Here is a 25625-nt window from a genome sequence, read left to right as displayed (position 1 = left end):
GGCAAGTCTGTGCATGCACAGATGTGACTGATAGCTCTGTCCTGAGACCTTGAAGCTTTAATGAAGGACGTTGGTACACTTAGTTTGGTGGGTGAATAAGACCAATGCAATTTTTTTTCCTTTAGGGGCAGCATGGTGGCATAGTGGTTAGCACTGCTACCTCTCAGCACTAGGGACCCGGGTTCAATTCTCGGCTTGGGTTACTGCATGGAGTTTGCACGTTCTCCCCACGTCGGTGAGGGTCTCCTCCCACAGTCTGACTGACGTACTGGCGCCGTAATGTGGTAACTAGGGGAATTTCACAATAACTTTGCTGCAGTGTTAATGTAAGTCTTACTTGTGACTAACAAATAAACTTTAACTTTAAACTTTATTTTAATTATTCTAACCAGTGATTAAGCATTATTTGAGTTTGAGCCTGTTCCATCATTTAATGAGATCATGGCCAACCTGTGGTTACCCCATATCCATATTGCTTAGTACCTTTGCTTAACAAAAAATTATCTACCCCAGATTTAAGATAACAACTGATCTAGCATGAATTGCTGTTTGTGGAAGAGACTTCCAAACCTTTACCTCTACTTTGAGATCAAAGTATAATGGCATACAAAGCACATTATGCAATGCCAATGTATACAGTGTATGCTGTATAAGCAGTTTTCCCACAGTAGTTAAAAGTGAACTTCTGTAACTTACCTTACCAAAGCACTGTTCCCATGTGCAGTTGAATCATAGAATCCGTACAGTGACAAAGGAGGCCAGTTAGCCCACTGAGTCTGCACCTACCATAATCACACCCAGGCCCCATTTCTGTAATCCCACATATTTATCCTGCTAGTCCCCTGTTATGGTCAATTTAGCATAGCCAATTAACCTAATCTGCGCATCTTTGGACTGGGGGAGGAAACCCACACAGACACGGAGAATGTGCAAACTCCACACAGATAGTGACCCATGGCCAGAATTCAACCCAGGTCCCTGGTGCTTTGAGGCAGCAGTGCTAATCACTATGCCACCATGGACCCAGTACAGAGCTAAATTGATTTTTGAGAAAATCTTAAGTTGATTTATCTTTTGACTGCAAACTATTCAAAATCTAAGTGTTGGCAAAAACTAATTAGAAAAATGTAGCTACAAATCACCCACAGTCAATCAACGACCTGATTGTAGCAATAAAGAGCAGGAATTCAGCCTATCGTGGCTATGCCTGCTGTTTGAAAGGCCCATTTAATCATCACTTCCCCCTTCCTGTTACCCTAAACGTTTCTTTTTCCTTTTTAAGTATAACTCAGCATTCCTTTTGAGTCTGAGGTTTTAAATGGAATTGTTTAGGATTTCCTCTTAACTCTTCCTTTGGATTGCTGTTAGGGGCTGGTACTTAGACCATTTTCACTCAGCAGCTGAACTACTTGGCAGGACTGTGGCAGCTGCCTTACCCCTCCATTCACAGCTGCACCATTATCTGGAGTGCCTTCAATGTAAACTAAGGGGCTATTTTTAACTGGTTATCCTCAGATCGCTCCTATTTTAGAAGAGAATTTCTTTAGTAAGTGAATGCGACAGCAGGTTGTCTCTCTTTCTCTCTCTTACACATACACACACACACAGACAAAAGTCCATTCAGCTCTGGAAAGACCTCTGGCGAGTTTCATCCGATGAGCTGTTTCTTGGCGTGTCCTTTCCATTCCATCAGAGCTGCAGAAGAACACAGCAGAGGAGGGCAACGAAATGTAAAAAAGCATATCATCCGTGATCGCTGGTATTGAGAATAGTGTTATCCTGGCACTTTTAATCCAGGTAAGCAAGTTGAAGCTTCAATAAATTTCTCACAAGTGTTTGCAATTGGCACGGTGGTTAGTGCCGCTGCTTCACAGCACCAGAACCCGAGTTCAATTCCCAGCTTCGGTCACTCTGTGAAGTTTGCATCCTCTCCCCTGTGTCTGCCTGAGTTTCCTCTGGGTGCTCTAACTACCTCTCACAATCCAAAAATGTGCTAGTTAGATGCATTGGCCATGCTAAATTCTCCTTTCTGTACCCGAACAGGAGCTGGAGTGTGGCGACTAGGGGATTTGCGCAGTAACTTTTTTAATTGATACTGCAGCAGCCACATCCATTTGATACAGTTTGCATTAGATCAATGTTTTACAACACTTGTATTGTCTTTAATATCTTCATTAAGAAACCTCATAGATCAGGTTTCAAGTCCAGTCCCCTCCTCTGGCTAATTGTCACTTTCAGTCCAATCATTCTTTTCTGAAATGCTTTGGGATTATTCCTCCAATTGTAAAGGTGTTTCATGATGCATTTGTTTGAATGCAGTCATTTGTTTTTATTTTCTTCCATATTCCATATCCCATCTCCCAGCTTTCATTTGATTTATTATTGTCATGTATTAGCATACAGTGCAAAAATATTGTTTCTTACGCACAATACAGACAAAGCATACCGTTCATAGAGAAGGAAAGGAGAGAGTGCAGAATATAGTGTTACAGTCATAGCTAGGGTGTAGAGAAAAATCAACTTAATGTGAGGTAGGTCCATTCAAAAGTCTTATGCCAGTAGGGAAGAAGTTGTTCTTGAGTTGGTTGGTCTGTGACCTCCGACTTTTGTATCTTTTTCCCGACGGAAGAAGGTGGAAGAGAGTATGTCTGGGGTGCATGAGACCCTTAATTAAAGTATCGTTAGAGTGACGTTTGAGAAGCATAGAATGAGAGTAAAAGATAGGATTAGAAGGTATGTGGGCAGCTTGCAAAAAGTCACCTCGCTCCGGTGCCATCTTGGAAATCAAGCTTGAGTCCGTTCATATTTTACCCCGTTTAATTTGTCTATCTGTGTCTGTCTCAGGCACAGACATTGTTGGCCTCGACATATTTGCTGTGGTTACCCTCAGAGATTATGTACAAAAATTCAGCCTGAAATGGGTGGAACTGATATAAGGCAAGTGTGAGGTGGTCCACTTTGGTAGGAAGGACTATTACTTACGTGGCGAAAAACTGCAGCAGGCGACGGTGCAGAGGGACCTCGGGGTCCTTGTGCATGAGTCGCAAAAACCCAGCCTGCAGGTGCAGCAGGTGGTCAGGAAGGCGAATGGGATGCTGGCCTTCATAGCGAGGGGGATTGAATATAAAAGTAGGGAGGTCTTGCTGCAGCTGTATAGGGCACTGGTGAGGCCGCAGCTGGAGTACTGTGTGCAGTTTTGGGCGCCGCACTTACGCAAGGAAATTTTGGCCTTGGAGGGAGTGCAGAGGAGGTTTACTAGGCTGATGCCGGAGTTGAGGGGGTTGAGCTATGAGGAGAGGCTGAATAAACTAGGCTTGTACTCGTTAGAGTTTAGAAGAATGAGGGGAGATCTCATTGAGACGTATAAGATGATGAATGGGATGGATAGCATAGAGGTGGAGAGACTCTTCCCGCTCAGAAAGGACAGTAGGACTAGGGGGCACAGCCTCAAGATAAAGGGGGGGCACTTTAGAACGGAGTTGAGGAGGAACTTCTTCACTCAAAGGGTGGTGAATCTCTGGAATTCTCTGCCCGTTGAAGTGGTGGACGCTGCCTCGCTAAATATTTTTAAGACGTGGGTTGATGGGTTTTTGATAAGCGAGGGGATTAAGGGTTATGGGGAGAGGGCGGGAATGTGGAACTGAGCCACGACAGATCAGCCATGATCTTATTGACTGGCGGGGCAGGCTCGAAGGGCTGGATGGCCTACTCCTGCTCCTATTTTTTATGTTCTTATGTTCAGCCCATAATTTCATATCTGAGCCTTAAATTCTGTGCAGTGTGCAGGTGTATGGAGGCACTAGTGAAGATCTGGCTGCCCCTTTTGCCACCTCCAAGGCAATAGAAGGAACGGTTCCACCTCAGATCAAATCACTGGTGTTGAGAGCAGAGTTAAATGCATCATATAAATCAAGGCCCATTCAGACTGAGAAATAATCCTGCAAACTTCTGATCTCAGCTTCTGGTTTTCAGAGTTTGGCTTTGTCATGTCCTGGCAACTAATTGAATGTTGGGCCATATTTCATGGGGGTTGGAGTATGAGAGGGGGGATGTTGCTGCTGCAAGGTACTGGTAAGAGCATGGGGGGAGTTTTTCCATCCCGCCTGTCACAGGAATTGTAGTGGGCAGGAGGGCGAAAGGGGGTGGGTGGACCATGCAAAGGCCTGTTGACCTCAGGCAGGATTTTCCAGTTTTGGGGCAAGCATGGCTGGAAAATTCCACCCTGCGCCTGGAGTACTGTGATCAGTTTTTGGCCCCCCCTTATTTAAAGAAAAAATATTATTTAATTGGAGGCACGTCAGAGAAGGTTCACTAGTATGGCCCCTGTTATGGAGAGATTGTTTTTATGAGGAAAAGTTAAATAGGTCACGACTCTATATAGTAAATGGTAGAACCCTTTAAGAGTATTGATAGGCAGAAGGATCTGGGTGTACAGGGACACAGGTCACTGAAAATGACAACGCAGATAGAAAGGTAATGAAGGAGGCATACGGCATGCTACCTTCATCGGCCAGGGCACTGAGTTTAAAAATTGGCAAAGTCATGTTGCAGCTTTATAGAACCTTAGTTAGGCCGCACTTGGGATATGGTGTTCAATTCTGATTGCTACACTACCAGGAAGATGTGGAGGCTTTGGAAACGGTACAGAAAAGATTTACCAAGATGTTGCCTGGTATGAAAGGCATCAGCTATGGGGAGAGGCTGGAGAAATTTGGTTTATTCTTACTGGAACGACGGAAATTGAGGGGTGACCCGAAAGAAGTCTACAAGGTTATGAGTGGATAGTCAGATGCTTTTTCCTAGGGTGGAAGAGTCAACCACTATGGGGCAAAGGTTTAAGGTGCGAGGGGCAAGGTTTAAAGGAGATGTATGACGCAAATCTTTTACAGAGAGTAGTGGTGACTGGAACTCATTGCTGGGGGAGGTAGAGGAAGTAGATACGATAGTGACTTTTAAGGGGCATCTTGACAAATATATGAATAGGATGGGAATGGAGGGATATGGTCCCCGGAAGGGTAGGAGGTTTTGGCTCAGTTGGACAGCATGGTCGGTGCAGGCTTGGAGGCCGGAGGGCCTGTTCCTGTTCTGTCATTTTCTTTGTTCTACTAATTGAAATTTAGAAGAACAAGAGGTGATCTCACAGAAACATGTCAGATTCGTAAGGTGCTTGACAGGGTGAATGCTGAGAGGCTGCTTCCCCTTGGAAAAGTCTAGGACCAGAGGGTCTATCTTGGAATAAAGGGGTGCCAATTTAAGACTGAGATGAGACTTGGTCTCCTTGATACAGAGGTGTGGGGGCAGAATCCTTATGCATATTTAAGGCTGAGATATAATTTTTGATCAGTAGGGGAATCCAGGGTTATGGGGGAAGGACAGGAAAGTGAACGTGAGAAACGTTGGAACAACCATGACCCTATTGAATGGCAGAGCAGACTCAAGGGGCCAAATGGCCTACTCCTGTTTCTATTTCTTATGGTTTAACCCGATCTAGTTTCCCCTGGATAGAGGAATACTTCTAGATTTACATACTAAATTTATCTTTACATCAATGCGTGTGCTAGGAACGCAGTTATTAACTCTGGGACAGTCGAAGGTTCTCGACCGAGGCAGAAGTTAGAGGTATATTGTTGGAAGAAAAGTGGAGATAACTTTATTTTGCACCTGAACTGGAACCCGTTGTTGCTGACACTACATGCCATGCCAAAACATAACTTGTTTCCATTTCCCAATGCTGATAGCCTTCACTTGCAGATTTTTTAAAAAGGCAAAATGGACTTTAAAAAGATTAACCTGTTGAGCAGAATAAAATAACACATAAGAACATAAGAAATAGGAGCAGGAGTAGGCCATCTAGCCCTTCGAGCCTGCCCCGCCATTCAATAAGATCATGGCTGATCTGTTGTGGCTCAGTTCCACTTTCCCGCCCTCTCCCCATAACCCTTAATCCCCTCTCTTATCAAGAACCCATCAACCCGCTTCTTAAAAATATTTAGCGAGGCAGCCTCCACCACTTCAACGGGCAGAGAATTCCAGAGATTCACCACCCTTTGAGTGAAGAAGTTCCTCCTCAACTCCGTTCTAAACCGCCTCCCCTTTATCTTGAGGCTGTGCCCCCTAGTCCTGCTGTCCTTTCTGAGCGGGAAGAGTCTCTCCACCTCTATCCTATCCATCCCATTCATCATCTTATACGTCTCAATGAGATCTCCCCTCATTCTTCTAAACTCTAATGAGTACAAGCCTAGTTTATTCAGCCTCTCCTCATAGCTCAACCCCCTCAACTCCGGTATCAGCCTAGTAAACCTCCTCTGCACTCCCTCCAGGGCCAAAATTGTTCCTGTGGAGCAGAGTCGAGAGGCAGCGATTTTTGGGCGTGCGAGGAGGCAAAAATAAGGTATATTTTTCTGTTTATTCCGTTTAACTTTTTATTTTTAGTGCTAAGTCGCGAGTTTCGGCGGTTTTTTTTAAAATTAGTTAGAAACCGGAAGTCGTCACTAGGACGCTTACCGGTAGTTGTAGTTTTTTTTTCTCGTGCCCCTAACACTATAAATTAGTGCAGAGAGGATTCCCGATTCTCTACACTGGTAGAGAATCCCACCCTTCCACCTCCTCTAACCTAATTATAAGTGCAAGGGAAGTTTTTTTTTTATATTTTTACTTTTCTGCTGGTAATTGATTCAGGGATGGCAGTTCAGGCTGTAAGCTGCATCTCCTGTGGGATGTATGTAGTGAGGGACTCCCACAGTGTTTCAGGTGATTTTACTTGTGGGAAGTGTGTTAGATTGCAGTTTCTGGAGGAGCGTGTAAAGGAGCTGGAAGGGGAATTAGAGGAGCTCCGTATAATTCGGGAAGTGGAGGCGGACATAGAAAGGAGTTATAAGGAGATAGTCACTCCTAGGAATAAGTCTTGGGTCACTGCCAGGAAGAGGGGCAAAAAGCAGTTGGGGGGACAATCCCCTGGGGCTGTTCCCCTCCAAAATAGGTTCTCGGTCCTGGAGGCTACAGTTGAGGAGAAATCAACTGGGGATAGCCAAAGGGAGCAGGTCTCTGGGGGTGAGCCTATTGGCAAGCCTCAGGTGGTTAGGGGTAAGAGATTGGGCCTCGTGATTGGGGACTCCACAGTTATGGGGACGGATAGGAGAGTTGGAGGTAAGGGTAGGGACTCTGGGCTGGTGTGTTGCCTACCAGGGGCTGGGGTCCAGGATGTATCGGACAGAGTATTCAGGACTCTTAGGGGAGAGGGAGATCAACCCCAAGTTATAGTTCATGTGGGGACACATGACATAGGGAGATTAAGGGAAAGGGATATTAAGCAAAGATTTATGGAGTTGGGGTGGAAACTAAAGGCGAAGTCAGAAAGAGTAGTTATATCTGGACTCTTGCCTGTGCCACGGGATAGTTTAGAGAGGAATAGGGAGAGGGAAAGTTTGAACTCGTGGCTGAGGGGATGGTGCAGGAGGGAGGGGTTCAGGTACTTGAGCAATTGGGGCTCATTCTGGGGAAGGTGGGACCTCTATAAGAGGGATGGTCTACACCTGAACCAGAGGGGAATCAATATCCTGGGGGGTAAATTTGCAAAAGCGATGCAGGAAGGTTTAAACTGATTCGGAGGGGGGGAGGGATAGTGAGGAAAGGGGGTGAAAGTGAGGGGGGCATAGTTGGGGAATGCAAGGCACGGCATAGTGGGGGTGGGGCGGAGCAGGGTTTGAAATGCGTGTACTTTAATGCGAGGAGTATTTGCAATAAAGTGGATGAACTTGCAGCGTGGATCAGTACCTGGGACTTTGATGTTGTGGCCATTTCTGAGACATGGATAGAGCAGGGTCAGGAATGGATGTTGCAGGTTCCGGGGTACAAATGCTTTAGTCAGAGTAGAGAAGAAGGTAGAAGGGGGGGTGGGGTAGCATTGCCAGTCAAGGACTGTATCACAGTGTCGGAGAGAAAGTTTGATGAGGACTTGTCAGTTGAGGTAGTATGGGCGGAGATTAGAAATAGGAGAGGAGAGGTCACCCTGTTGGGAGTCTTTTATAGACCTCCTAAAAGTTCTAGAGAGGTTGAGGAAAGGATTGCGGAGACAATCCTGGTTAGGAGTGAAAGTAATAGGGTAATTGTTATGGGGGACTTTAACTTTACGAATATTGATTGGAGTTGCTATAGTTCTAGCTCGCTAGAGGGGTCAGTGTTTGTACAAAGCGTGCAGGAAGGTTTTTTGTCTCAGTATGTAGACAGGCCAACTAGAGGTGAGGCTATATTGGATTTGGTGCTGGGAAATGAGCCAGACCAGGTGCTAGACTTGGAAGTTGGTGTGCATTTTGGTGATAGTGACCACAATTCGGTTACGTTCACCTTAGTGATGGGAAGAGATAGGCATGAACCTCGGGTCAGCAATTTTAGCTGGGGTAAGGGCGATTATGAGGCTATCAGGAGTGAATTAGGAAGCATGGATTGGATTAGGGGATTACAGGGACTGGGAACGTCTGAAATGTGGAGTTTTTTCAAGGAGCAGCTACTGCGAGTCCTTGATAGGTATGTCCCTGTCAGGCATGGTGGATTTGGTAGATCTAGGGAACCGTGGTGCACTAAAAGAGTTGAGTCGATGGTTAAAAAGAAAAAGGAGGCTTATGTTCGGATGAGATTGGAGGGCTCAGATAGTGCACTAGAAAGCTTTAGATTGGCTAGGAGGGAGTTGAAGAGTGAGTTGAGAAGGGCTAAAAGAGGACATGAGAAGACTTTGGCTGATAGGATTAAGGAGAATCCTAAGGCGTTCTATAGGTATGTCAAGAACAGAAGGTTGGTCAGGGCAAGATTAGGGCCAGTTACAGACAGCAGGGGGAAGTTGTGTGTGGAACCGGAGGAGATTGGAGAAGTATTGAACCAATATTTCTCTTCGGTGTTCACGCAGGGGGACATGAATATAGCTGAGGAGGACATTGGGTTGCAGGGGTGTAAAATAGACAGTATTACGGTTGATAAAGAGGATGTGCTGGAAATTCTTGAGGGGCTGAAAATAGATAAGTCCCCTGGTCCGGATGGGATGTACCCTAGGATTCTCTGGGAGGCTAGAGAGGTGATTGCAGAGCCTCTGGCTCAGATCTTCAGGTCGTCATTGGTCTCTGGTGTAGTCCCGGAGGATTGGAGGATAGCGAATGTTGTCCCATTGTTTAAGAAGGGGAACAGAGACTTTGCCGGGAATTATAGACCGGTGAGTCTTACTTCTGTTGTGGGCAAGGTTTTAGAAAAAATTATTAGGGATAGGATTTATAGTTATTTGGAGTGTAATGAATTGATTAGAAATAGTCAGCATGGTTTTGTAGCGGGTAGGTCGTGCCTTACTAACCTTATTGAGTTTTTTGAGAAGGTGACCAAAGAGGTGGATGGGGGTAAGGCAGTTGACGTGGTATACATGGATTTTAGTAAGGCGTTCGATAAGGTTCACCATGGTAGGCTTCTGCAGAAAATGCAGATGTATGGGATTGTGGGTAATCTAGGAAGTTGGATCAGGAATTGGCTATCAGATAGGAGACAGAGGGTGGTGGTGGATGGTAAATATTCATCATGGAGTGCAGTTACGAGTGGTGTGCCTCAGGGATCTGTTTTGGGGCCACTGTTGTTTGTAATTTTTATTAATGATCTGGATGAGGGTATAGTTGGGTGGATTAGTAAATTTGCTGATGACACCAAAGTTGGAGGTGTGGTAGATTGTGAGGAAGGGTGTCATAGTCTGCAGGGAGACTTAGATAGGTTGCAGAGCTGGGCCGAGAGGTGGCGGATGGAATTTAATGCGGAGAAGTGTGAGGTAATTCACTTTGGTAGGAGCAACAGATGTGTCGAGTATAGGGCTAACGGGAGGACTTTGAATAGTGTGGATGAACAGAGGGATCTAGGTGTGTGTGTACATAGATCCCTGAAAGTTGGGAATCAAGTAGATAAGGTTGTCAAGAAGGCGTACGGTGTCTTGGCGTTTATTGGTAGGGGGATTGAATTTAGGAGTCGCAGTGTAATGTTGCAACTGTACACTACTCTAGTGCGGCCGCACTTGGAGTACTGTGTGCAGTTCTGGTCCCCGCATTACAAGAAGGATGTGGAGGCGTTGGAGAGGGTGCAGAGGAGGTTTACTAGGATGTTGCCTGGTATGGTGGGGAGGTCCTATGAGGAGAGACTGAGGGATCTAGGGTTGTTTTCGTTGGAAAGAAGGCGGCTAAGAGGGGATCTTATTGAAACATATAAGATGATTAGAGGTTTAGATAGGGTGGATAGTGATAGCCTTTTTCCTCGGATGGAGAAAGCTAGCACGAGGGGGCATGGCTTTAAATTAAGGGGGGGTAGCTACAGGACGGATGTCAGGGGTAGGTTCTTTACCCAGCGGGTGGTGAGGGATTGGAATGCCCTGCCTGCTGCAGTTGTAAATGCGTCTAGTTTGGGGGCGTTTAAGAGATCTCTGGATAGGTTTATGGACGAAAAGGGATTGGTATAGGCTAGTGGGTCATTGTTTTTGTAACTGGTCGGCGCAACATCGTGGGCCGAAGGGCCTGTTCTGCGCTGTAATGTTCTATGTTCTATGTTCTATGTTCTAAAATATCCTTGCGCAGGTGCGGCGCCCAAAACTGCACACAGTACTCCAGCTGCGGCCTCACCAATGCCCTATACAGCTGCAGCAAGACCTCCCTACTTTTATATTCAATCCCCCTCGCTATGAAGGCCAGCATCCCATTCGCCTTCCTGACCACCTGCTGCACCTGCAAGCTGGGTTTTTGCGACTCATGCACAAGGACCCCGAGGTCCCTCTGCACCGTCGCCTGCTGCAGTTTTTCGCCACGTAAGTAATAGTCCTTCCTACCATTCTTCCTACCAAAGTGGACCACCTCACACTTGCCAACATTAAATTCCATTTGCCATTTCCTGGCCCATTCGCCCAGCCTATCTAGATCCTTCTGCAGACTCTCCACACCCTCCGCACAATTTCTAAGGTATGTGATCATTTGAAGCACATCTTAATCTCAAATATATCAGAGTGAAGATTATTTTTAAATATAATGAATCTAGCTACCAATATTAGGAATAAACAAGATCAGGGGCTGAGGTGGAAAATCACCAGGTTAACAATTGAGTATTGTTAACAGATTTCACCCTTCAAAGTAGTCTCCCCACCCCATTCAAATCTGTCATCATCATCTATTCCTCCAAAAAACAATTCATAAGCTCTCTGTGCTTGCAAACTACTTCCCCACCTCTAACCTTCCATTGCTCTTCAAATTCTTGAATGTGTTGTCACCTCCCAGATCGTTGACATCTTTCCAGGAATTCCACTTTTGAATCCCTGCAATCAGGTTTTTGTCTCCGCTGTACCACAAAGGCTCTTATCATTGTCTCAACCTGTGACCATGACAGAGGTAAATTATTCGTCCTTATCCTTGACTGATGACAAAGTTTCTAGGTGTCCAGATCACCAATGACTTGTCCTGGTCCCTCGCTGATGCTATTGTTAAGAAAGCCCACCAACGCCTCTACTTTCTCAGGAGGCTAAGGAAATTCGGCTTGTCTGCTACGACTCTCACCAATTTTTACAGATGCACCATAGAAAGTATACTTTCCAGATGTATCACAGGTTGGTATGGCTCCTGCTCTGTCAAGACTGCAAGAAATTACAAAGGGTTGTGACTGTAACCCAATCCGTCATGCAAAATAGCCTCCCACCCACTGACACTGTCTACACTTTCCGCTGCCTCAGAAAAGCAGCCAGCATAATTAAAGATCCCACACACCCTGGACATTCTCTCGTCCACCTTCTTCTATCAGGAAAAAGATACAAAAGTCTGAGATTGTGTATCAACCCACTCAAGAACATCTTCTTCCCGTATCATTTGGCAATTATTGGCACTCAATGGTTTTAGCTGCAAAATGTGCTTTCAATTGGTGAATTCCTCGACAGCTTAGTTGCTAAATGCACTGTCCAGAGTAGAACCTAGCTGAAAAATGAGTTAACTGATCAGAATGATAGCAGCAGTACAATTCATCTCAGTGTCCCTGGAATAGGGGGAAAGAAATTGGCACTGGAGGTAACCCATTGCAAACCAGCAAGTTACACTGAAATATAGTCCAATCATGGAATCCCACAGTGCAGAAGGGGATATTTGGCCCATTGAGTCTGCACTGACCACAATCCCACCCACACCCTATTCCCATAACCTCACATATTAGCCCTGCAAATCCCCCAACACTAGGGCCAATTTACCACGGCCAATCCACCTAACCAGCACATCTTTGGACTGTCGGAGGAAACCAGAGCACCCAGAGGAAAACCAGGCAGACGGGGAAGAATGTGCAGAATCCACACAGACAGTGACTCGAGGCCCAAATTGACCCTGGGTCCCTGGTGCTATGAGGCACCAGTGCTAACTACTGTGCTACCCCAATGAGAGGTGCAGGCTCGGCTGTGTTATTTCCCACTCAGATTGGACTCGCTTGTCATGATTGGCAGTCTGGGCGAGTTGCAGACGGTCTGGGCGAGTTACAGAAGGATGGCTAGCAGCTGTGAAATTGTACCCAATCATAGGTCAGAGAGAGGTGGAAAACAGGAATTCAAAACACCAGAGTGAGTATTTATTACCACTAACTTAACACCGATTTAATCGTCACTTTTCAGTGTTGCAACCTATACCACATATTCTCTTACAGATGTAAGCTATGCTTGGGAAAAATAAAACTTTTTCACATATTTGGAAAATGATTGACTATAATGTGAGAATTCTCCACTGTGCATTACATAGAATATAAAACCAGGTCATTTGACTCAATTAGTTTGTATTGGTTTTTATATTCCACACGAGCCTCACCCCACCCAGCCTTTCAACTCATTTTCAATTCTTTATATCTCATATACCCATCTATTTGCCTTTTGAAAACACCTGAGCTATTTGTCTCAACTACTTCCTGTTCTTGTGCATTCCAGTTTCAAACCATGCTAACTAAAGTAATGAAACTTCTCTTGGTTTCCTGAATGGATTTAATGTTAGCTGCTGTGCTTTTATGGCCCCTAATTTTGGATTCTCCCACAAGTGGGAACAATTTCTCCACTTTTCCTTGTTCGACATACTAATAATTTTAAAGACCTCTGTCGTATTATCTTGAAGCCAAGGTTTTCTAAAGGAAAAAAGTCCCAACCTGTTCAAGAGTTCTAATCTCTCAATTCTCTCATCATCCTTGTTAATCAATTTTGCACTTTCCCCCAGGGGTTCTCTGTCCTGTTTTCAATATTGAGAAGTCCAATCATAAAACCAGGATAGTGAGTGCAACACATTAAAATCCGGTTTAAGATTTAAATAAAATGCTCTACTCCCAAATGAATATTAATGAATGGAAGGAGAGAATTTTACAAGCTATTGTGTGGCAATGACAAAAAGTGGACAATTTGAGTTTATTGCCAACCCTCCACTTTATTTTAAATGTACTTCAAATAAAAAAGGTATCATGTTTCTTTAGAAACATAGAAGGAGGAGGCCATTTGGTCTTTCAAGCCTGCTCCGCCATTCATTACGATCATGGCTGATCATCCAACTCAACAGCGTAATTCTGCTTTGTCTCCATAACCTTTGATCCCATTCACCCGAAGTGCTGTAGAAACATATAACCCTTCCTCTTCCTGTTGAAAATTATTGCTCCTTTGCTGCTGACTGAACAAATGCTTGTTAACTCCCAAAGATGTGCAGGTTAACTTGTTTGGCCATGCTAGATTGTCCCTTAGTGTCAAAAGGATTAGCAGGATAAATATGTGGGGTTACCAGGTTAGTGCCTGGATGGGACTGTTGTCGGTGCAGGCTCGATGGGCCAAATGGCCTCCTTTTGCTCTGTAGGAATTCTAATTCTAAAAAATAGTCCTCTGCGAACTTTTGCAACTGTTTGTCTTCTGTGGATAAATGCAGATAGTCGAGGCTGTTTGAGGCATAACCAAATCCAGTCATGAGTTCACCTTGTGGTGTCTACACACGTTCAGTTTGAGCTGGAGTCAGGAATTTGGAATTCCTCACAAGGCCAGTATTTGTTGTCCATTCCTAAATGCTCTTGAGACAGTGGTGGAGGTACCTTCTTCAATTTTTGAAATCCAGCAGGTACACCCTCACTGCTGTCAGGACGGGATCCAGGATTTTAACGCAGCACTGGTGATATAATTTAGAATAGCATATGACTAAGTTAGAATAGCATGTGGCTCAGAGGGGAATTTGCCACTGGTAGTGTTCCCATGGGTCTGCCACCATTATTCTTTAGGTTTTAGAGGTTTTAGTGTTCAAATGTGCTGTCAAAGCAGTCTTAGTCAACTGCTGCAGTACGCTTTGTACATCATGCATACTGCTACCACTGTCTGGTGGTGGAGCAAATGAATGTTTAAGCTAGTGGATAAGGTGCTGATCAGGCAGGCTTCTTTGTCCTGAATGATGTCAAAGTTCTATGGTTGGATTTTCCAGCTGTGCTTGCCTCAAAACTGGAAAATCCCATCGGAGATTAACAGACCTTTGTGTGGTCCACTCCCCGCCCCCTACGATTCCTATGGCAGGTGGGATGGGAAAATTAACCTCCGTGTGTCTTGTTGGAGCTGCACTTGTTTAGGCAAGTGGGGAGTATTTGATCACATCTGATTTGTTCCTTTAGAAAGTGGATAGGTTTTGAAGGCCTCAGAGGTGAGTTAATTACCCATCAGAATTCCCAGTCTCTGAACAGCTCTTCTGGCCACAGTATTAATATAGCTGGTTTAGAATAATAAGGTCAATGAGTCAACATAGCCCAGAAGGAGGCAGTTCAGCCCATTGAGTTCATGCTCACTCTCTGCAGAACCATCCAGTCAGGCCCAATCCCCTGCTCTATCACTCTAGCCATTCAAGAATCCAATTTAACTAGCGCCTATCCAATTTAACTAGTGCCAATCTAGGTTAACTAGTACCTATCCAATTTCCTTTTGAAATCCTTGACTGTCTGTTTTCGCCACCATTGCAGGCAGCAAATTCCACATCATTACTACTCACTTCTCACATTTCCCCTTTATCTCTCGCCCAAAATGTTAAATCTGTCCCCTCCAATCTATATATTATCAGTTAATGGGGACTGTCCTCATTGTCTATCTTTATCTAAACCCTTCATAATCTTGTACACCTCAATCAGATCTCTCCCCAACTTCCTTTTCTCCAAGGAAAATAATCCCAACTTCACCAAATTAACCTGATGGCAAGAATCAATTTTCTCTGGAACCATTCTGGTAAATCTCCTCTGTACCATAGAATCATAGAAGCCCTACAGTGCAGAAGAAGGCCATTTGGCCCATCGAGGCTGCACCAACCACTATCCCACCAAGGCTTTATATCTGTCACCCCACATATTTACTCCACTAATCCCTCTAACCTACGCACCCCGGGTCACTAAGGGGCAATTTAGTATGGCCAATCAACCTTACCCGCATATCTTTGGCCTGTGGGAGGAAACTGGAGCACCTGGAGGAATCATGTTCTCCCACGCGGGTATAGGGAGAATGTGTAGACTCCACACAGACAATGACCCAAGCCGGAAATCGAACCCAGGTCCCTGGAGCAGTGAGGCAGCAGTGCTAACCACTGTGCCACCGTGCCACCCCATCTCAAAGGTCTTCATATCCTTCCTAAAGTGAGAAGAGCAAAGTTGAACACAGTATTCTCGCCAAACTAGTGCTTCATAAAGGTTCCGGTTTTGTACTCAATGCTGCTATTTATGAAGCCAAAGCCCACTTATTCTTTGCTAATTACTCTTTCAATAGGTGCTGCCACCTTTAAAGATCTATGCACATGAACCCCAGGTTCTCTGTCCCCGTGTACTTATAAGAACCGTGCCATTAAGTATATATTGCCTTGGCCAGTTTCCTCCCACAATCTGAAGATGTGCAGGTTAGGTTGATTGGCCATGCTAAATTGCCCTTTAGTGTCAGGGGATTTGCAGGGTAAGTGCATGGGGTTACGGGGATAGGTTTTGGGTGAGATTGGTGTTGGTGCAGACTTGATAAGCCAAATGGCCTACTTCTGCACTGTAGGGGTCCTATTCTATTCTCTCTATTCATCGTACTAAAATTGCATCACCTCACATTTCTCTGTGTTAAATTCCATTTGCCACTTTCCTTCCATTCTGTGAGCCTGTCAGTGTTCTGTTGCAGTTGATTGGTATCATCCTCAGTTTGCCACACCTCAGGTTATATATCAATCAAGGCAATGACCTTAACACTGGCTCTTGCGGAACAATTATTTACCTTGACCTGCTCTTTTCTGTTTTACGGCCAATTGTTTTGTTCAAACTGACTCTGAATCTCATGTTACAAGAACCTCAGTGCTGGTAACCAGTCTTTTATTGTACTTTCTCAAATGCATTTTTTCAAATCCATTTCAATACCATCCACTGCTTTCCCTTCATCATCCCTCTCTGTTACTTAATTTTAAAAATCATTTTGATTACTCAAATACAACCTGACTTTTAAAATCCATGCTGGCTCTGCTTAATTAACTCAAACCACTCCAGACGCCTGCAATTTTCTCCCCGACTATTGTTTCTTACCCATCCCCGATGTTAACCTTTCCAGCATGTAGTTATGAAGTATGTCCTTACGCAATTTCTTGAACTACAACGTCATATTTGCCATTCTTCGATCCTCTGGCACTGTTCCCACATGTCGGGAAGATTGAAAGGCCATGGCAAGCGCTTCCAATCTCTCCACTCATAGTGTTTGTTGGGCAGCACAGTGGTTAGCACTGCTGCTTCACAGCGCCAGGCTCTCGGGTTCGATTCCTGGCTTGGGTCACTGTCCACGTGGAGTTTGCACCTTTTCCCTGTGTCTGCTTGGGTTTCCGCCAGATGCTTCAGTTTCCTCCCACAGTCCAGAGATGTGCGGGGTTAGGTTGATTGGCTATGCTAAATTGCCCCTTTGTATCCCGAGATATGTAGCTTAGAGAAATTAGTGGGTAAATATGTAGGGATACGAGGATAGGGCCTGGGTGGGACTGTGATTGACTTGATGGGCCGAATGGCCCCTTTCTGCACTGTGGGATTTCTATGATTCTAGGAAAAGAATATTGATTAAATGTCAGTCGAAATGAACAAAGAAAATTACAGCACAGTACAGGCCCTTCGTCCAACCAAACTGCCCGACTGAACTAAATCACCCTACCCTTCAGAGAAGAACAATGACGATTACAGAAACAAAGAAAATTATGGAGATGAAAGTGTTAAAAGTTTATTCATTAGTCACAAGTAAAGCTTACATTAACACTGCAATGAAGTTATTGTGAAATTCCCCTGGTTGCCACAGTCCGGCGCCTGTTCAGGCCAGTGCACCTAACTAGCACATCTTTGAGGCTGTGGGCGAAATCAGACTACCCAAAGGAAACTCACACAGACACAGGGTAAACGTGCAAACTCCATGCAGACAGTGACCCAAGCTAGGAATCGAACCCAGGTCCCTGGCGCTGTGAGGCAACAGTGCTAACCCCTGTACCTCCGTGACACCCACTTTAAAAGGCAAACATACGCAACTAAAATAAAGGACATTAACAATCAATAGCCTTCACCTCACTCCCAGCAGCTATCAGCAAAAATACAAAACAAATAAAAAAGCAATTGAAAAATTATTTTTCAGCTCGGGCTAGAAGATGCAGCAGCAGCAAGTAGCATTTGTAAATCAGTGAAAAGATAGAAAAATAAACCCTGAACTTCCTTCACCATTGGGGACCTTACCTTCAGCTCTCGGGAATTTCATTCCTAAACCACTCCATCACTCTCTCTTCCTGTAAGATACCACTTAAAAATTTTTGTCCAAGATTTCGATGACCAATTAATTAATTCCTATTTCCTTACACTCTGATGAATGTTGGAGATTTTACCATGGTAAAGGCGCTATATAGATGCAAACACCTATTGCTATGGGTGAAATGATGATTGCCAGGGCAGTGAAAGAGATACTAGAAGGGAGTAATTAAATGTTTAGTCAATAAAGTGGATATTAAGGATAGTCTTAAGGGGAAATAGGGAGGTTAAAGGGTTTTTAAATTGAAGCAGCAAAAGGTTCTCCTGGACATGGTGGGGCAAGAGGAAATAAATATAGAAAACTGTGAGTGGCATGGTGACAGAGTGGTATTTCTGCTGCCTCACAGTGCCAGGGACCTGGGTTCGATTCCTGGGTTCGGGAGTGAGGTCACTGTCTGTGTGGAGTCTCCATGTTTCTCCAGGTGTTCCATGTTCCTCCCATAGAGTAAAAAATGTGCTGGTTAGGTGCACTGGCTGTGCTAAATTCTCCCTCAGTGTATCTGAACTGGCGCCAGAGTGTGGTGATGAGGAGATTTTCACATAACTTCATTGCAGTGTTAATGTAAGCCTACTTGTGACACTGATAAGTAAACTTTAAATAATGGAATCAGAGATTACCTTTCTTTCCACCAAAGATCTTTCCTGCTTCCCTCTCCTCCTCCCAACATCCTGCCAATGCTAACTATCTGGATTCACGTGTGAAGGATCATTTGTGACCAGTGACAGTACGCAATGGCAGCCTTGGACTTGTTCCAAATAGCGGAATATGTGGGAGACAAGAGTGACTATTGCTAGGTGATGAAGTGACAAGCTTGGAGAGTTGCCACCCCACAATGTTGGAGTGTCACTTTATCCACTCCCATCTGCCGGTCACACAGCTGCCTCTCAATCACCTGAGTTAAGCACCGTCCTCATTCAATTCAGCCACTAGCCTGCAAAGACTCACTGCTGTTTAATTCAAGCAACTTTCACCGCATTTTAATCTCATTGTAAATGGTAATGGTGTTTTTGGTTTTATTTTAACGCAGATATTGAAAGTGGCACCTTCTAGGTCAGGTAGATCCTCAATGCAGAGCGACAGTGACCTACACGAAATTGAGCTCCATGTTGTGGAGTCCATTAATGATTTACACCGTACCAATTCCAACCTCGAGGTGACTAAGTCTTATTCAGGTAACTGCTGTGTCGTCAGTCTGTGTATTAGATATGTCCTCAATTTGAATGAACACAGCTATTATAAAGTGCTCCATTAAAGATTTGGTTCAAAGAGAAAGACCATGTTGAAATGCCTGAATCGATAGTTGGTTGCAAGAGAGTAAAATGTTGTTATGACACATGAAAAGCTCTGAAGGGAGTTGCAAGCAGATATGGGCAGTTTAGGGGAGCAGGCAAATATATGGTAACTGTAGATAAATAGGAACCACCATTTAAAGGAAAAGAGAAATTAAATATATCCTAAATGGTGCTCTCAGACATTTTGTATGAACTTCACTGGAGTGGTGGAAAAAAAGAGCCCTAAGTGTACAGAAACCCTTTTAAAAAAAAGTTGCACTGGAGACTTTACACAGAGTGGCACTGAGTGCGAAAGCAGGGAAGTGATGACGAAATTATGTAAACATTTGATAAGATTGCAGTTGGAGCACAAGATTACAGACTGGGTATTGGAAACAAGGGCAAGGTGCATGAACAGTTTGCTGGAGTGATAACTCTATTAGAGGACAATGTTATAGTGATCGTATCCTCTAGAGCAAAGGAGACTAACTGGAGTGCTGGGGTGGGTGAACTCATCCAAAATATTGAAATATTGTAAAGGCCGAAGCTGGTAAATTGTAAATATGTAAAACACGTCTTTCCCTCCTTTCCTTGTGTATTTTGTTGAGGGTGCTTCATAAGCTCAGGATGTTCCAAAGCGCTTTATCAAGCATTTTTGAAGTTTACTTCCTGCTGTAATGAAGGAAATACATAGTGGCGCGTCAGCACAGTGGTTAGCACTGCTGTCTCACAACTCCAGGATTTGGGTTCAATTCCCGGCTTGGGTCACTGTCTGTATGAGTTCGCACATTCTCCCCATGTCTGTGTGGGTTTCCTCCAGGTGCTCCGGTTTCCTCCCACAGTCCAAAGACGTGCTGGTTAGGTGATTTGGCCATGCTAAATTCACTCTCAGTGTAACCAAACAGGTGCTGGAGTGTAGCGACTAGGGGCTTTTCACAGTAACTTCATTGCAGTGTTAATGTAAGCTTACTTGTGAACAATAAACAAATAAATTTTAAAAACGTGGGCAAATTTAAGCTCCACAAAGTTCCTGAAACAAATGTTAGTGATGTTGGTTGAGCTACATATATTGAACATGATACCTGGGATAACTTCGCACTTTTTCCTCAGCGTACTGGCATAGGATCTCTCACATTAACCTGAGAACATAAGAACATAAGAAATAGGAGCAGGAGTAGGCCATCTAGCCCTTCGAGCCTGCCCCGCCATTCAATAAGATCATGGCTGATCTGTCGTGGCTCAGTTCCACATTCCCGCCCTCTCCCCATAACCCTTAATCCCCTCGCTTATCAAAAACCTATGAACCCGCGTCTTAAAAATATTTAGCGAGGCAGCCTCCACCACAGGCCTGTTTAATGTTTCAACTGAAACATTAGCGCTTCCTTAGTATTGCACTGACAGTGAACACCGAGATGGTGTGCTCTGATGTAACATAGAACATTACAGCACAGTACAGGCCCTTCGGCCCTCAATGTTGTGCTGAGCTATGTCCAACCCCAAGATCAAGATATCCCCTCCCTATAATTCTGGTGTGCTCCATGTGCCTATCCAATAACTGCTTGAAAGTTCCTAAAGTGTCCGACTTCACTATCACAGCAGGCCGTCTATTCCACACCCCAACCACTCTTGAATCTATAACCGTTTGTTTCAGGCGCCCTCTTTTTTGCTGACTCTGGATGAATGTGCAGCCCATCTACCTCCGTTTCACTTCTGTGTTGGAGCTCCAGCTCCCTTGGCTCCTATGAGCTGGATTCCTTCTGACTTTCAAAAGCCTCTGAACATGCCTTCAGTTGTTTCCTTGATGGGGAGATAGTAGCATAGAGGTGACGTCTCAGGACTAGTAATCCAGTGGCCTAATGCTCCTGGGATATGGGTTCAAACCTCACCATGATGGCCTGTGGAACTTAAACTTCATGAATAAATCTGGAATGTAAAACTAACCTCACTGATGGTGACCATGAAACTATCGATCGATGTAAAAATACATCTGGTTTGCTGATGTCCTTTAAGGAAGGATGTCCTTTAAGGAAGACACATGGCCTACATGTGACTCCAGACCTGCAGTAATGTGATTGATCCTTACCTGCCCTCTGAAACTCAGTTCAAGCAATGGGCACCAAATGCTGGTCTTGCCATGTCATGAAATAAATTTTTAAAAACTAATAAAGATCAGTATTCCCTTTCTCTCCTTTGTTTAGCATCTTAGACGTACTCACAACGTTGAAGGAGCTGTAAAAAGGCAAATTGGCACTTTATTATTAAACCATAAGACTGTAAGATATAGGAGCAGAATTACGCCATTCAGCCCATCGAATCTGCTCCACCATTCAATCATGGCTGATATGATTCTCATCCCCATAACCCTTGATCCTCTTATTAATCAAGAGCCTATCTATCTCTATTGCCAAAGAAATCTCCCAAAATGTCAGTCAGAAACCATTCCCTTCGATATGCAGATTTCACACAGAAGCACTGTATTTAGAGAAAATAATCGCTCTCTTAAATATTGTTGCATCATTCACACTGCAGGTCAGATCCATTCAAGGCCTTCAACCATCGTAATTGCTCAGGAGACCTCTGTAAATGGGCTGGTGACAGCTCCTTTGCTGGAAGAGAGGCAGCGAGAGCCAGCCTTCAGTCATCTGCTTGATTCAGTCCGTGAGTCTCGAGAGCGATGTGAGTGCAGCTGTGTTTGCTGTCAATCTGCTGGCTGTGATAAAGTTTTCTACGTTGTATTAATCACGCTGGTACTGGTCAGCATTGCCATTGGCATCTTCACCATTTACTATACGGGTAAGTTTGAATTGTCTGATCCTTTCCCTTCCAACCTGGTGTGAGTCTTGGCCACCGCCTGCCCCATCTGTGACAATGACTGTTGTATGGGCATTGGACTCCTCAGTCACCTGAGAACTCACTTTCAGTGTGGGAGCAAATCAACCTGGGCAGCACGGTGGCACAGTGGTTAGCACTGCTGCCCCACGGCGCCAGGGACCCCGGTTCAAGTGACTGAGATTGGGTCACTGTCTGTGAAGTAGCAATGCTAACCTCTGTGCTACCGTGCCGTTTGATGGGTTCTGAGATGGCTGATGAGTCCAATGTATGATCTGCGGATTCTGCCACAAGCGGGGAAGGTGGTGCTCGAAGGGTCGGGTAGATAAGTTGTTTGGATGTTTGTGTGCTCCCTCGGAAGCCTCGGTTTTGCCTCTGCGTATTCCCAGTGAAGTTTCCCCAATTGTTTTCTTCTTTTCCGAATGAACCCTCTCCATTTTTTGTCAGCCTCCAAGCCAGGGCCATCCAAGAATTGACAGGAAAGCTTGAACTCTTCAGGAGATGCTTTGAGGATATCTCCAATGTGTTTTCATTGTCTTCCTTGCCACTCTTGTCCCATCTTGCTGATGACACCAAGATTGGAGGAACGGCAAATTGTGCGGAGGGTGTGGAGAGTCTGCAGAAGGATCTAGATAGGCTGGGCGAATGGGCCAGGAAATGGCAAATGGAATTTAATGTTGGCAAGTGCGAGGTGGTCCACTTTGGTAGGAAGAATGGTAGGAAGGATTATTACTTACGGGGCGAAAAACTGCAGCAGGCGACGGTGCAGAGGGACCTCGGGGTCCTTGTGCATGAGTCGCAAAAACCCAGCTTGCAGGTGCAGCAGGTGGTCAGGAAGGCGAATGGGATGCTGGCCTTCATAGCGAGGGGGATTGAATATAAAAGTAGGGAGGTCTTGCTGCAGCTGTATAGGGCATTGGTGAGGCCGCAGCTGGAGTACTGTGTGCAGTTTTGGACGCCGCACCTGCGCAAAGATATTTTGGCCTTGGAGGGAGTGCAGAGGAGGTTTACTAGGCTGATACCGGAGTTGAGGGGGTTGAGCTATGAGGAGAGGCTGAATAAACTGGGCTTGTACTCGTTAGAGTTTAGAAGAATGAGGGGAGATCTCATTGAGACATATAAGATGATGAATGGGATGGATAGGATAGAGGTGGAGAGACTCTTCCCGCTCAAAAAAGACAGTAGGACTAGGGGGCACAGCCTCAAGATAAAGGGGGGGGCGGTTTAGAACGGAGTTGAGGAGGAATTTCTTCACTCAAAGGGTGGTGAATCTCTGGAATTCTCTGCCTGTTGAAGTGGTGGAGGCTGCCTCGCTAATTATTTTTAAGACGCGGTTTGATGGGTTTTTGATAAGAGAGGGGATTAAGGGTTATGGGGAGAGGGTGGGAATGTGGAACTGAGCCACGACAGATCAGCCATGATCTTATTGAATGGCGGGGCAGGCTCGAAGGGCTAGATGGCCTACTCCTGCTCCTATTTCTTATGTTCTTATGTTCTTATGTTCAACCAAGTTCCAATTAGAAGTTGCTTTGTCAGTCATATGTCAGCATGCCCACCTAGCAGAGTTTGTTTTCAGTGATTAGCGCTTACACACTTACCTGTACTGTAATCAAGCTGAAGTTGGTGTGTTCTCCGTCCCAGTGATGGCTGCCAGGTGTCAAGTGAATGTGAAATGGTATGATGTCCAACATATAATTTCAAGTCAGATGGTGTGAATTGGTGCACGATCCAGTGATAGGGACTTTCCGGGTTGCTTTAGACTTCTACCTATGAAATAGAGAAGCTGTTTTTACTGGAAACAGATTTCTTTTAAAAATTGTAGATTTGATTTAAAAACTTTTCCAAATTTTCATTTGAACTCAAAACTCTGTAGGCTGAGTGGGTGACGAGTATAGAGAGTGGTGCATGCATGAGGCTCACAGGCTAATGACATGAAGAAAGTGTTAGGTTTCTGACACCTCCCTTCACACATACTCTAACAGAAGCTGTTTGCACTCATAGTGAGCTCCAAGGCCCAGTCTTAGAATATGCTTCTCTAGTGAGAGTTGTACATTTGACTTTGGAGCCTAATTAGTCCCGTGAATCGCTCGGAATGCTCACTTCAGCATGGTATTCTGATTAGAAGTAGTGTCAGCACTTAACATCTGACTGGAAAGTGTTGCAGTGTCTGTCGGTAGATTCAGACAAAAATATTCTTAATGAGGGTCAGCCTGTTGCTTTTTAAGCATCAGTGGCTCAGTGTGATAGGGTATTGGGTTTGCACGAGCAATTCCCCACAGTACTCAGTTCTGAAACTCAGCTGCTGGCAAGGGGAAAGAATCCAAGTGATTGGGCACTTTCTTCCAAGAAAGATGGATAAATTCAGGGAGGCACAGTGGCACAGTGGTTAGCACTGCTGCTTCACAGCTCCAGGGACCTGGGTTCGATTCATGGCTCGGGTCGCTGTCTGTGTGGAGTTTGCACATTCTCCTTGTGTCTGCATGGGTTTCCTCCGGGTGCTCCGGTTACCTCCAAAGATCTGTGGGTAAGGTTGATTGGCCATGCTTAAATTGCCCCTTAGTGTTCTGAGATGTGTAGGTTAGAGGGATTAGTGGATAAATATGTAGGGATATGGCAGGACGGCCTGGGTGGGATTGTGGTCGGTGCAGACTCGATGGGCTAAATGACCTCTTTCTGCACTGTAGGGTTTCTATGGTTTGGAGAGTGAGATCAGCTCACTCCCACACATCATCTACCCAATACTATCTAGTGGGCGGCACGGTGGCACAGTGGTTAGCACTGCTGCTTCACAGCCCCAAGGACCTGGGTTCGATTCCAAGCTTGAATCACTGTCTGTGTGGAGTTTGCACATTCTCCCCGTGTCTGCATGGGTTTCCTCCAGGTACTCTGGTTTACTCCCACAGTCCAAAGGTGCATGGGTTAGGTTGATTGGCCATGCTAAATTGCCCCTTAGTGTGAGGGGGACTAGCTAGGGTAAATGCATGGGGTTTGGGGGATAGGGCCTGGGTGGGATTGTGATCGGTGCAAACTTGATGGGCCGAATGGCCTCCTTCTGCACTGTAGGATTCTGTGATTAGCACATGGGAGCTGGTTGGCCTGTTCACCCTTGGTGTTGAGTGCAGGAGTCGAAGGAGAAAGAATAAAGGATTGAAAGAACTCTTCAAATTTCCAAGAGGAAATTCTAAATGTGCTTCACAGTTGAGACTTAAGCTAATTTTTTAAATTAAATCTCAACAGGAAAAATTAACAAAGAACTTGGGGAGATTTCCCGTCGCCTGGATTCCTTGGACCAGAGTGTGAAGCAGGTGAAATTTACAAACTTCCTACTGCGAAATCCAGTGAATGCGACAGAAAGCATGGACACACTCTTCAAGAATACATGAGTCATGTTTCAAAGAGAGCATAATGAAAATGTGATTATGGCTTGTTTCGATTGCAACAAGGGATTACCCGAGGCACATGGCAAAAGGGGCTGATAGGGCTGAAGCTGCACACTAACTTAACAGAAACATTAGACTGATGTTTCACTATCTCCATGCCATCACGTACTCTCTCTGTGTGAGATTGGTGAATACAAGTGCAACAGAGAAACATCATAGAACAGTGGCACAGTGGTTAGAACTGCTGCCTCACTGCGCCAGGGACCCAGGTTTGATTCCCAGCTTGGGACACTGACTGTGTTGAGTCTGCACTTTTTCCCCATGTCTGTGTGAGTTTCCTCT

The 25625-nt window shown here is 45.0% G+C and overlaps 1 protein-coding gene across 1 annotated transcript; it reads left to right on the top strand.

The window, feature by feature from the left end:
• Window positions 1-1624: 1624 nt before the first annotated feature.
• On the top strand, window positions 1625-25625 carry LOC145341337 (uncharacterized). The gene is made up of 4 exons (XM_080186252.1): window positions 1625-1797; window positions 18831-18975; window positions 21604-21867; window positions 25141-25625. The coding sequence occupies exons 2-4, from the start codon at window positions 18870-18872 to the stop codon at window positions 25284-25286; spliced, it is 516 nt and encodes a 171-aa protein (XP_080042378.1). The 5' UTR covers window positions 1625-1797; window positions 18831-18869; the 3' UTR covers window positions 25287-25625.

The sequence above is a fragment of the Carcharhinus amblyrhynchos genome, chromosome 3, assembly GCF_965287045.1.
Source record: "Carcharhinus amblyrhynchos chromosome 3, sCarAmb.v2.hapA, whole genome shotgun sequence".
Lineage (NCBI taxonomy): Eukaryota > Metazoa > Chordata > Chondrichthyes > Carcharhiniformes > Carcharhinidae > Carcharhinus > Carcharhinus amblyrhynchos.
Note: the sequence above shows the minus strand (reverse complement) of the source record. Positions and strands in the feature narration are given on the sequence as shown.